The sequence below is a fragment of the Zophobas morio genome, unplaced genomic scaffold, assembly GCF_036711695.1.
Source record: "Zophobas morio isolate AGI-343-1 ecotype UQ-CSIRO unplaced genomic scaffold, CSIRO_AGI_Zmor_V1 ptg000024l, whole genome shotgun sequence".
NCBI classification, from domain to species: Eukaryota; Metazoa; Arthropoda; class Insecta; order Coleoptera; family Tenebrionidae; genus Zophobas; species Zophobas morio.
In genome coordinates, this window is record NW_026972129.1 from 16,431,790 (window position 1) to 16,444,067 (window position 12,278).

At 33.8% G+C, this 12,278-nt stretch overlaps 4 protein-coding genes across 6 annotated transcripts; 3 read left to right on the top strand and 1 right to left on the bottom strand.

The window, feature by feature from the left end:
* Positions 1-120: 120 nt before the first annotated feature.
* On the top strand, positions 121-2,049 carry LOC135134933 (uncharacterized). Its single transcript, XM_064063833.1, has 7 exons — positions 121-209; positions 265-797; positions 847-994; positions 1,047-1,202; positions 1,250-1,353; positions 1,410-1,758; positions 1,806-2,049. Exons 2-7 carry the CDS (start codon positions 282-284, stop codon positions 1,943-1,945), a joined length of 1,413 nt encoding a protein of 470 aa, XP_063919903.1. The 5' UTR covers positions 121-209; positions 265-281; the 3' UTR covers positions 1,946-2,049.
* An 88-nt stretch (positions 2,050-2,137) lies between these two features.
* Syx7 (Syntaxin 7) lies at positions 2,138-3,851 on the top strand. Of its 2 annotated transcripts, none has more exons than XM_064063914.1 (6): positions 2,138-2,257; positions 2,331-2,470; positions 2,521-2,590; positions 2,640-2,887; positions 2,939-3,069; positions 3,118-3,851. In XM_064063914.1, the coding sequence occupies exons 2-6, from the start codon at positions 2,368-2,370 to the stop codon at positions 3,364-3,366; spliced, it is 801 nt and encodes a 266-aa protein (XP_063919984.1). In that variant the 5' UTR covers positions 2,138-2,257; positions 2,331-2,367; the 3' UTR covers positions 3,367-3,851. The 2 variants fall into 2 exon arrangements, with proteins under 2 accessions (XP_063919984.1, XP_063919983.1); XM_064063913.1 differs by having other exon boundaries at positions 2,348-2,470.
* A 180-nt stretch (positions 3,852-4,031) lies between these two features.
* LOC135134981 (ribosome quality control complex subunit TCF25-like) lies at positions 4,032-6,858 on the top strand. The gene is made up of 8 exons (XM_064063912.1): positions 4,032-4,326; positions 4,378-4,554; positions 4,604-4,809; positions 4,857-5,267; positions 5,536-5,952; positions 6,004-6,253; positions 6,306-6,484; positions 6,540-6,858. The coding sequence occupies exons 1-8, from the start codon at positions 4,195-4,197 to the stop codon at positions 6,730-6,732; spliced, it is 1,965 nt and encodes a 654-aa protein (XP_063919982.1). The 5' UTR covers positions 4,032-4,194; the 3' UTR covers positions 6,733-6,858.
* A 4,521-nt stretch (positions 6,859-11,379) lies between these two features.
* On the bottom strand, positions 11,380-12,278 carry LOC135134851 (selenoprotein S A-like). 2 transcript variants are annotated; one of them, XM_064063708.1, is made up of 5 exons: positions 12,121-12,278; positions 11,913-12,059; positions 11,758-11,864; positions 11,591-11,708; positions 11,380-11,540 (listed from the first exon to the last, which is right to left on the bottom strand). In XM_064063708.1, exons 1-5 carry the CDS (start codon positions 12,170-12,172, stop codon positions 11,437-11,439), a joined length of 528 nt encoding a protein of 175 aa, XP_063919778.1. In that variant the 5' UTR covers positions 12,173-12,278; the 3' UTR covers positions 11,380-11,436. The 2 variants fall into 2 exon arrangements, with proteins under 2 accessions (XP_063919778.1, XP_063919777.1); XM_064063707.1 differs by having other exon boundaries at positions 12,115-12,278.

Consider the following 12,278-nt stretch of genomic DNA (forward strand, 5'->3'; position numbering starts at 1 on the left):
TGCGAGAAAAACCACAACTGTTAGAAATATTAAAACATATTAAATAACACACTTTAACAAGTTTGATACACTGACTTTTGCTTGTATTTTGTGTTGCCTATGTTGTGGACATGCAATGTTGCCATATTTAAATAAAATGGTGGATGTTTTTATTTCACTACACATGTTATTAGTGTCAATCTAATCACATTATATTAAATGTTCATCAGGTTGTCAGCGTTAACTTTTTGTAAATATAAATAATTTTTTTCTCTAAAATTGCAGCGAAAATTATACACACGATGTCGGACAATCGAAAAGTTTTAGTAGCTAAGCGTAAAAACCAAAGAAACCATTATCCGAATCCTGTACAAAATTCCAAATGTGGAGAAGAATTCCAAAGTTCTCGACGTGGTACAAAACGACCGGGCTTGTGTAATGACGCATCTAAAAGAAATTTAGCGAATGACAGGCTGAAGAGACTGCGTACGTCCTTGAATGAAGAAGTGCAAAAATCTTCCCATGAACGATATAAACCTAGTTCTTGTGCCTCTGCTTCAAGTACTGCATTATATAAAGCTAATGTAATGCGAAAGCGACCAATCAATGAGCCGTCTGCGCAAGCTGTGTCTATAAAATTGCCTAAACAACAAGAAACTGGACAATCTCGAGTAAATGCATCATATTCAAATGCGTTTGTTTTCAAGGAGGAGTATTTAACCCAGAAGAAAGTTTTTAATGCAGCTGTATTCGATCGTAAAGAAACCTTTGCAACTGCAGTTACCACTCAATGTAATGAAGATATGGAGTGGTCTACGGTCAGCCTGTATTATGTAGTGGACAAAAAAAATTAACGTTTTGTTTCAGACTGATGACTTGACTAGTACAACAAATGACGTAAATAGTACTTCTCAAAGTAGAAAAATTAAAAACAAATTTTTCATTGTCGTCGACACCAACATATTTTTATCACATTTACAACTCATTAAAAACATTGTAACTATGAGTGTTAAAGGTACGAACAATGAAATTCATTTCTGCAAACTATTTTCACTTCTGCCTGCCAGGTGAGGTGAGACCTGTCATATTTATTCCATGGATAGTTATTGAAGAGTTGGATTTTATAAAAGAAGACACCAGAAAAACCAACCTCAAGTTAAAAGCTCAGGAAGCTATTAAATACGTAGAAAAAACCATGGCCAGCAAAGATGATAGAATGCAGGGTAAAGTGATAAAAACAAACCATTAACAAAGTAAAAAAAATTTTTAGGTCAAACGCTGAGTGAAGTAAATGAACAAAAAAGCGTTGGAAAAAGTCAAGATAACAAAATCATTGCATGTTGCTTGCAGGTGTCAGAAAAATACGAAAATATGGTAAACACATGAAAATGACCTAAAATATGTCAGTTTTGTCAAAAAGGGTTTTACAGATTTTGCTTACTGCTGATGTGAATTTAAAGAACAAAGCTCACTTTAATAGTATTCCAGTATGTTCCCATACGGACATAATGACGAAAATATCAGCATTCAATCTTACCAAAATGCAAGCCATGATGCAAACAATGACTAGTCTGTGCAATATGGTTATTTTTAAGTGTGCTGAAAATGCATATGGTTCAGCTTGCACTAAGATGTCAATCTGTCACCCCTCACCAAAGTCACTACAAGAGTGTATATCAAGATTCACAAAGTACTGGTTTCCAGTATTTCAAGAGGTTTTGATGAAACAGTTTAAAAAGTCAGTGGATGATTTATCAGTTTTTTTAGTCAAACATCCAAGTAAGTTTCTGACTACAATAGAATGTTATTCTGATAATTTTTTTTAGGTATTAGTGATAATTCAAGTGAAGTTAATGAACTTGTAAGGCTTTGTGTTAGAGTTTGTCTATTTCTGAAAGATGTGGAAAGTTGCAAGGACTCTGTTGAAAACACAATTCGTGACTTAAATACTATTAAAGAATCATAACATAGGCGTTATTTGGATTGTACATATAAATTTAAATTTTTTCATAAATTGTACATCACACCGCATATTCTGATTGTGTGATAAATAAAATAGTTGTATTTTTATCACGGGCATTTTTTTTTAGTCACCTGAACTGATTTTTTGAATTTTTTTATTGTTATGTTTACACACCTGTTTGTCAAATGTCATTATTTGACGTTTGTAAGCCAAATGACTCACGTTTCAGGAGTGTTATTGATTGATTAAAAACCAAATTACAATAACAATTATCAGTACTAATAAATTTACCAAAAATTAAAGTGTATGGTCTAGGTAAAGTACACAAAACCTAATTTTATCTCTCTTTACCTTGAATTGCAAACAAACAAATCATAACAATAAAAAGTTTGTTTGCCTTTGTAGGACACGGTAATAAGGAAAATATGGATAGTTTTTCGTATCAAAACGGAGGACAGAGCAGAGAGCAAGATTTCCAAAAGCTGTCTCAAACTATTGGAACGAGTATACAAAAAATATCACAAAATGGTAACACGAAAACTCATTGTAATTCACTTAACTCCCACTCGCTGTTACAGTTTCTTCAATGCAGCGTATGGTTAATCAAATTGGTACTCATCAAGATTCACCTGAGTTAAGGAAACAACTGTATGTATTAAATGTTAATTTTTTCTTAACTTAACAAGATAATTTTCAGTCATTCAATTCAGCATTACACTCAGCAACTTGTCAAAGATACCAATGGATACATTAAAGATCTCAATGCTATTGCACCGTCCCTATCCCAATCAGAACAAAGACAAAGGAAAATGCAGAGAGAACGACTGCAGGATGAATTTACAGCAACGTTAAATATGTTCCAAGCTGCCCAAAGAAGTACGGCTCAAAAGGAGAAGGAGCAAGTCAATAAAGCCAAAGCCCAAGCATATGGTGAACCATTCTTAAGTAACAACTTCAATTTTATGCAAAAATAAAAGTTAATTGTTGGTTTTGTAGGTGGATATAAAAAAGATGAGCAATTAATTGAATTACAAGACAGCAGTGCTGCAAGGCAGCAAGTACAAATGCAAGAAGAATCTGAATTAAGAGCTTTACAAGAACAGGAACAATCCATTAGGCAACTGGAGGTACTTTCTTGCATTTAAACTTGTACATTTTTTAAAAAATTGTTATAGAGTGACATCAATGATGTTAATCAAATTTTCAAAGAGCTTGGTGCTCTTGTACATGAGCAAGGAGAGGTAATTGATAGTATTGAAGCCAATGTGGAGAGAACTAGTGACTATGTACGAGATGGCGCACAACAATTAAGGGAAGCCAGTTCTTACAAGAACAAAATTAGGAGAAAGAAGTTGATTATTGGTATTGTTGCAGCTGTGATTTTAATAATTATAATCATAATTATTATATGGAAGACTTCTTAATGATGATACATAAAAATGCATGGCAAAGTATATTATTGATTATTGTATATACTGTATTAAATTAAGTTATACAAAACATATTTTTCCTGAAAGGATATTGCCGCAGTTTAAATTTAGTACCAGGTCATTTTGTTTAAACTGCTTTGATAAAAATGTGGTAATTATTCTCAAAATATTAAAATTCATGTTTGCGTTATTAGTGTTATCTTGATTTTAATTCCACTATTGTTTAATATGTATTATATTTTATTACGTCAGATATAAATAGAAACTTATGTTTAGTATTAGTTCGTACTGTATGTTGTTATTTATCTACTGATATTAATTCAGACTATAACTGCTTTATCCACACTTTTTTTATTATTTAAGAATATATAAGTGCATATGCTTGAGAGATTGCGATTAATCGAAATCACTTGGTTAGTAATATGTCCTACAGAACTTAATATATATAATGAAATAAATTGTTATTCACTGAGTTTTTATATCGTTTTTATTTATTAAGGGCTATATAGGAATTTTTAACTTTCATGTCCATTAATGTCTGGTGTCTATTTTAAAATAAGGTAGAGATTGCAGCCACCAATAGAAAACAGGTATGTATGTATCTCACGCGACCGTAATATCCAACCCTTATTGGCTGTTGCGCAGCTGTGGATTTCATTTGAGACAAAGACCCTCCCAGCCCTCAAACGTCAAGTGAAAATATAGGTTAGGAGCAGTCGCATATGTCAGTTTGTCAAAATAAAAATCTCCAGATTTCCATCGATCTCTTCCAGAGGTAAATTCTTAAAAAGAAGAAAGTTATAATTAGGCAAAGTCAGTGTAATGTCTTCTCGTGTCTTGCGTAAATTACAAGGAGATAAAGACATAGTGGATGATATCTCAGATACAGAGACAGACATACCTGTCAGTGGAGGTGCTCGAAGGAAACAACTTAATATAAACCGCTATGACTTGGTATGCTTGTAAAAAAATTTCACAAAATTTACTAAATAAGCGCAATTTTAGTTAAACCAGCAGTCGCATTCTGAGAGCGAGGTGAAAGAAGATGACAACGAAACTGAGGCTGCTAAATCGTGTGAAGGGGACCCGAATCATGAAGCTGTCAAACGTAAAAAGAAGAAGAAGAAGAAAAAGTCAGGGAAGCACGTAAACACGCAGAGAAGTAGTGAAGACAACGCTGACGTAAGTGAGCCGTTTGGGTTTGCGTTATAAATAAATTATAAATGTGTAGATTGATGAGGTCGAGAGGTCTGTACGTGAAGTGAACAGACTTCTAGGTGAAAATCATGTGCCCAGAGTTACGCCAACACCACCAGTGAGCACCAAGCATGACAAAAGTGTACACAACAAGAATATTCTATCAGTGCAACATAAACACCTAAATCCAAATAATGAATTGAAGAGGATATTTGGTTCGAAAATTATTCAAGCAGAACAGTAGGTAATAGTTTGACAGCAACTTGACATACATGACTTATTTATAGCAAAAGAAAAAATCGAGGTAGGGGACATGTTAAGACCACTTGGCTAGTAAGTAGTAAGGACACATGGCCCCAGGTAGGCAAGTCAGGTCTTTCTATGAATCTTCTTGAGAATAAACAAGGAATTCAGTATTTCACTTATGAACATAGTCAGAGTTACCGGCAAATACAGAATAGATTTCTTGAAAGTGTGGAAAGTCTTAATCCTGATAACATTGTCGCCATAATTAATGATCACCCTTATCACATTGACGCTTTAATACAATTGTCAGATCTTTGTAAGTTGAGTGAAGATCTAGCTATGGCAGCTGAATTCATTGAGCGAGCACTATACTGTTTGGAATGTGCTTTTCATCCACTTTTTAACGTTGCACAAGGGAACTGTAGACTGGATTATAGAAGACAAGAGAATAGGTCAGTGTGGTGTTGATACTAAATAAATATTTATGGCATACTAAAACTTCCACTTGGAGCCCAATTAAAAACAAAATGAAAACATTATTTTATTTAATTCTAATTAATTTAATGAAATCTGCGCATGACCCATGACGTCATAGCTACGTTTTCCGTGCTTAGCTTTTACAAGATTTTTAATTAAACAAAATTTGAGCTACTTAAAATTTTATTTCCTACTGCCTATTTACTACCGAAAATTTGATTTTGAACATGTAATTTATTTTAGGGCTTTACACATAACTTTATTCAAGCACCTCATGTTCGTCGGTGGACGCGCATGTTGCCGAACCTCTTTAGAATTTTGCAAACTTCTCCTGTCTCTGGATCCAGACAATGATCCTCTGGCAATCAAATTAGCCATCGATTTCTATGCCTTACGAGCCAGAGAATACACCTGGCTAATAGATTTTGCAGAAGAGTGGGAAGCTTCTAAAAACTTATCACAATTACCAAATTTCGCTTTCTCCACTGCTGTTGCTCATTTTTACACTTCGAATGGTGATACAACAAAAGCTGATAGTATTCTTCAAAACGCTTTATTGATGTTTCCTGGTGTGCTAATGCCTTTATTAGAGAAGTGCTCAGTGCAGATAGATAACAGGGTAACGGCACACAAATTCTTCTCCACAGCTAATGAACACAAGTAATGCTTTGAGAATAGCCAAACTTTTGTACTAAATTTATTTACTTGTAGACAACCTACAGCTTTAACACAATTAATTCAATTATATGTAAGTAGATGTTATCATGTGTGGAAAGACAGTGATCTGCTGCATTGGCTGGAAAAGAACGTTCATGTAGTGTTGGATCGGGTTGATAAAAGCGATCCGTTTGTCAAAGACTATGAAACAAAAAGAGCGAAACGTTACCAAGGGCCTCTTCCTAGAAGTATAGCTAGACATATTTTGCTATCTGATATTAAGGATTTAACACCAATCACTGACGTAACTGAAACGAGTTGATCTCAACTCATTAATTTACTCATAATTATTTCAGGATTTCAGCGGGCCTGTGCTAGGTTTTGATCCGCTGCCACCGAAAGACTCCATTAACATTTACACCAAGCCGAAACGACCAACAATTTCTAATAACAGTTCCATTCCTCTAGGCATTTTCTTTAGGTCGATTTTGCCGAATTTTAATCCTAATCAAATTCCACAAAATTTACTAGAACCGTAAGCGACTGTTTCAGAGTGAGATTAATTACTAAAAAAATTTACCTTTTTGTAGTGCTAGGGAAGAAGATGGAGCCGTTGCTTTACCAGTGTATGAAAATAACGCCAATAACGAAGGTGGTGATTTACGACGAAGTGTTGCATCCTTAGTTGGAGCAATGCGAGATTTATTAAATAATATTAGACCTCCAGAGATGGAAGTACCAAACGACGCTGACGTGGATGAAGATTATGATGACCTCACTTAAGTAGTTTTAGATCTTATCCTAGCAATCAACACACTAAACTTAATTTTATTTCTTTATTGTTGGTATATTCTAAAAATGTTTATTATAATAATATAATGTAACCAAATAAAGTAAATAATGTCATAATTGCTTTTAAATGCACAACTTCGAATGTTTTCGTTGTTATTTTTGCACCCATGACTTTTTTGATGACCAGGATGCAGGAGGTCGAACTTCCAACACAGGTGCTTTTTTCTTTCCGTTGCCATGGTAACTTTAAAATAGCCTGGAAAATATCAAATTGCGAAGTGTTTACGTCGTTGTTTATAAATAACTCGCAGTTAATAATCTTTTCGGTTTAAAAGTTTATAAGTTGCAAAAAATATTGTACACAACACGTTCGTGAAGCCTGCTTCCCGCATTCCCGCAACCGTTCACGCGGGAAGCAGGCTATCCCGAACTAGTTGTGTAAATTAGTTTTGAAACATACGCGTAGCGTGCTTCTTCACATTTACTTTAGCATTACATAGTTACATATGTTTATTTCAACTTAAAAAATATAAAATCCGCAAAATCAAATTTTATAATTTTTCGAAAATGCTTGATGTTTCATTGTACTTCAGGAACGAGGGAAGTTCTGTCTAAACAACTTTCGACCAATTTTTTAGATTTACTCTATTTTCCGACGTAATGTACGTAAAGATGGCAACAAATAATTTAATCTTAATAAAGATTCATAGCTTGAAGAAACGCAAGAAAATTTAACACACAATAGTGCTTTTTTTACAGTCTCGAGGCGCCATCTCGTCAGTTTTTTTTTATTCAAGTGCATTCGTAATCACTTTTTCGTTTATTCCAAATTTACCTGCAATCACAGGTTGTTATTAATTTTTAAGTTCTCTTAATTTAAACTGTTATTATTTTTTTTAAATAAATTTCGTCTTTCTGTTGCAATAAATTTTGGTAGTACCATTTTTTTTTATAAAATTAATCACCGACATGGAGGCGGGTGGGTGGGCGGAGTTTGTATTATATGTTCTGTAGAGTGCAAGTGGTAACTATAACGGAAATAAGGCTGCAAAAAAGCGCTAATCGCGACTTTTTTGTTGTACTATTTGTTATAAGATTTATTTCTTATTTCATAAAAAGAATGAGAGGACGGGAGGGTGGGTGGGGTTAAGATTAATTTTTTCCTAGAAAGTCTTATAGGCAAGCAATAGGCCCGCCCACCCACCCACCCCCTCTTCATTCTGGTCAATATTTTTAATACTGCTAATTATTGACAATACCATTGTCTTATTAGAATTTTCGGCAAATTTGTTAAACCGTTGGTGAGAAAACAGATAAATTGTTATTTTCTTCTATAAATTATTCGATCTACACCTTATATTTCAAGGGATTTTTTTTCGTTTATAGTGATAGTGATGGTGATGTTTTATTCGCCATATTACATATATACAACATACGTTAATGGCATGTTAGATAAAAATACAAAAAATAGAATGTGTAATAAGGAAAAATATAAAATACAAGTGTAAATAGTCTAAACCCACCATAATTTTGGACAGTTTGTCATTAATTTTTAAATTCTCTAAATTTAAACTGTTAATTTTTTCTTTTAAAAATTAATTTCGTCTTCTTTCTGCTGCAATAAATTTTGGTAGTAAAAAGTTACTATTTTTTTATAAAATTAATTACCTAAATGGAGGCGGGTGGGTGGGCGGGGTTTATTGTATGTTCTTCTGTAGAGCGGGGGCGGTAACTGATAGAAATAAGGCTGTAAAAAAGCGCTAATCGTAACTTTTTAATTCCCGAGTTCGTCGACCGACTCTACTTTTACATTTTCTCGAGCTTTCATGACCCCTAGAGTACGAAGAAATAGGTTCCTTTTTTCCGTCTGTCTGTCTGTGCGGCCGTCTGTCCGTATGTCTGTCTGCCATCATGGATTTTTATTAGGCAGATAATCTCCGAAAGTATTGGGCCGATTGTTGTCAAATTTGGTATTTACATTAGGAATATCAGTAGATGGTAAAACGCTAACCAAAATTTGTCTAGCCATCTCCACCAATAATGTGATGAAAAAACAAAATAACATTATAAAACACCATTTTGGAATTTAATTTTGAATCTGCAAAACCGAATACTTTAAAATCTTGGAGATGTTTTGAAGTTATCATAAGCATGGTAAATTTTTGATCAAAAGGTATTTGCTCATCCCCCCCTAAAAAATTGATGACGTCATTTCAAAATTTTGACGAACAAATCCTATCTAAAATGTGCAAAATATGATCAGTCTATACCTGTAATTTATCATTGCATTCATATTTTTTAGATTTGCTTATACAGGTGATTCAAAAATTTAATAAATCAGTCAATTCTGTGATAACTCAAACATCCCGCCTTAAACTGACATGTGAAAAAAAATTGAAAGCCCGCGAAAATTTCAAAAATTTGGCCATAGCTGTGATCGTCTGACAAAATGGAACCCTACGTTATGTTTTTGAAAAATGGATGCGTTGAGATGCTAATGATGGACCCCAAAGTTGGAAAAGTACCGCTAAATAATACACAAAGTTCAATATTTGAACATCACAAATTTGATAAAAACAAAGAAAAATTTGAATTAAAGTAACTAGATGCAAATACAGAAGTTAATACGGACGTGTGGCGGCAAATTTAAATTATGGCAGTCAACAAGAGCATAAAATTTTAATAAAAAAACTATGCAGGGGTAGCGGCACTAGAGTACTATAATAAGAGTATGGCGATCTAACTATGTCAATTTCAGTCTAGAGTACAGCAAAAATTTGCCAACAACGGTGATTCTATCTATCGCAAGCATAGTCAGAAGCCAACAGCGTCACGTCATCTCAACCGCCCCTGACTTTTATTCAAACCTGCATCCTTTTATGCAGATGGTGCGATAAATCCCGCCAGCTCGACTAGCAACCGTGCCCTCCGCTTCTGCCACGTATTTCCGTGTTATTTAACCTCAATTCCATTTAACAGTTCAATTTGTATGACTCAACTGAACAAGTATTAAAGTTTCAAAAAGAGCAATAAATATAATTTAAATTCGCCATACACTCTACTAAAGTTTTTAAACAACAAAGAATTCTTATCTGAGATTAAGCTTGGACATCAGACATTTATATGATGCAAACATTAATCAACAAAATATTTACATAACAAAAAAAACTAGCAAAGATTTATAAAAACAAAAAGATTTGATATTAAATAAAACTTGTGCAGAGAAAAAAATTACGTGAGGTTAGGAACTGCAGAGCATGAAAGTTTACGTTGAATTTAAATTATACAACAAAGAAAATTACTGAAGTTAAAATTATGAGATAGAGAAAAATTGCAAAGCTAACAAAATCAGATGAGGTTAATTTTTTATGTATATATATGCCGATAGTGGGGCAACGTTAGGTTGATTTAAGTGCTGTAATGAACTATTAGCAACCTTGTGTTATAATGTAACACTTAGTATTAGCATCCAGAAACTTATTCATAATTAGGTAAACAAAGGATCAGTCCTGACTAAGTGAATTTCATGAAATCTCCTAGCAAATACTCATCTAAACAAATTCATGATCGTTAAATTGTGTTAGAACTAGTTAACAATTAAACTCCCAACATGAACTGTGAATTTACAAACAATAAAACAAATTTACACCACGTGTTAGCGTCGGTCGAAAATTCGCATATGATCTAAGGGAAAACCATGGCATCGCAATCAGTACGATTAACTTTCGTCACTAGATATTCCCCAGAAATTCCCTAGGAGAGCTACCAACTACCAGAAAAGAACTAAACGTGCACATAGTTGCCTAGGTTTAACGATTTTCTTAACTGATTTTTTTTCCAAATTCAAATTATTCAAATGCGATTTCGCGCCGCTTGTTTTTATTTTTCAGCGCGAAATTTTAATTCAAATCTGATCACCACACAGTAGATTCGGAAATGATCTGCCTAATAAAATTGACACAGTCGACAGATGACATACAGACAGAAACGGGGAACTAAAAATGTACTTTTTCGTACTCTATATACCAAAATAATCGTCATGAAACGTCGAGAAAACATACTCATATAAAAGGTAAACGAAATTGACACTGAATGGAAATTAGGTGAAAAAACCACAGTATGTCAGGTGCCGAAAGACTAGTGGCGCCGCAGAAAGTCAGCGATACGTAGTGAACTACACGGTCCAATCTATTACTTCTCCTTCTCCTGCTTCTCCTACTCCGTGCTTTCGAATAAGATTCCGGTTCTACAAAAAACAAGATCTATATTTTTTTCGCCTAATTTCCGTTCCCCTTTTACGTGCGTTCTCTTAGAATACTTCCGTCTGAATTTAGATCTAATTTAAAAACAAACGTTGACCGACATCTTGACCTGCAGTGCTAACATGAAATTTATTTAAATTAGTACACAAACGCTTTATTGTTCAATTTGATTTTTAACCAGGAAATAAGTTTGAAATAATTTCACCATCCCTGAAAACGATACACATAGTGTGTTGTGATTTTAATGATCAGCAAATGTATTACCCAGGAAGCGCCAATTTTTTAAAAAATTAATTACTTTATTGTAAAATGACAACAATAAACCTACCATCACACCTTATTACATTAAAGAAAATAGATTTTTTTAAACAATAACTATTATATCAATGGTAAATTTATTATTCATGAATAATCGTTATAAATTTAAATAAGTTTATCGCCCACATCCGCCACCTCCACATCCACCGCCTCCACAAGCACTCCTTTTAGGAGCGCGATATGATGAAGAACCTCCAGGACCCATCAATGGGTTATAGTCTACAAAACAGACATTTTAATATAAAAAGCGATAACGCAATAAATCGCACCTTGTTTGAAAGTAGTTGGCTTATCATCTTTCTTGGTACCTCCTGAACCTCCCAGTACATGCCCCCCTTGTGAAGAACCATATTTTTCTACTAATTCTTGCCTCTTCCTCTCCTCTCTCTAAAACAAAAGTAATAACGTTCACGAAATATCAATCCACCTACTCTACTTCTTTCATCTTTCTTTGATGTTCCTCAGCTTCTCTATCATATTTTGCTTGCATCTTCTCAGCCCATTGTTGCTGAGCGTTAACATGAGCCGCAAATACATCTGGATCTAAAACATATTCAGTTATGGAAGTACAACAACAAAAATTGTACTTACTCTTGTGGTACTTTGCTGAATAATCTCTCTCGAATTTGTACTCCTTGTATTTATATAAATATGACTTCAGTGTTTTGTTGTAGATAAACATAAAAACGATTAGTGAAATCAGGATATACCAGCCATAATTTTCTAGGACATAGGTTACTACAAGCACAATTTGAGTTAACTTTCGTTTTTGCGTAATTGTCTTCATTACAACCTGAACTTAAACTTAAGACGTTCCAGGAACTTTCTTCTTCAAAACCTGTAGACTCCATTATGCCACATTAACGTAAGTTTTATAAATCAAGAATTGAATGCTTTTAAAGAAATGAGTCACTGTTTTCTTCCAAATTGTTGAATTGTTAAAATCAAGGTCAAAAC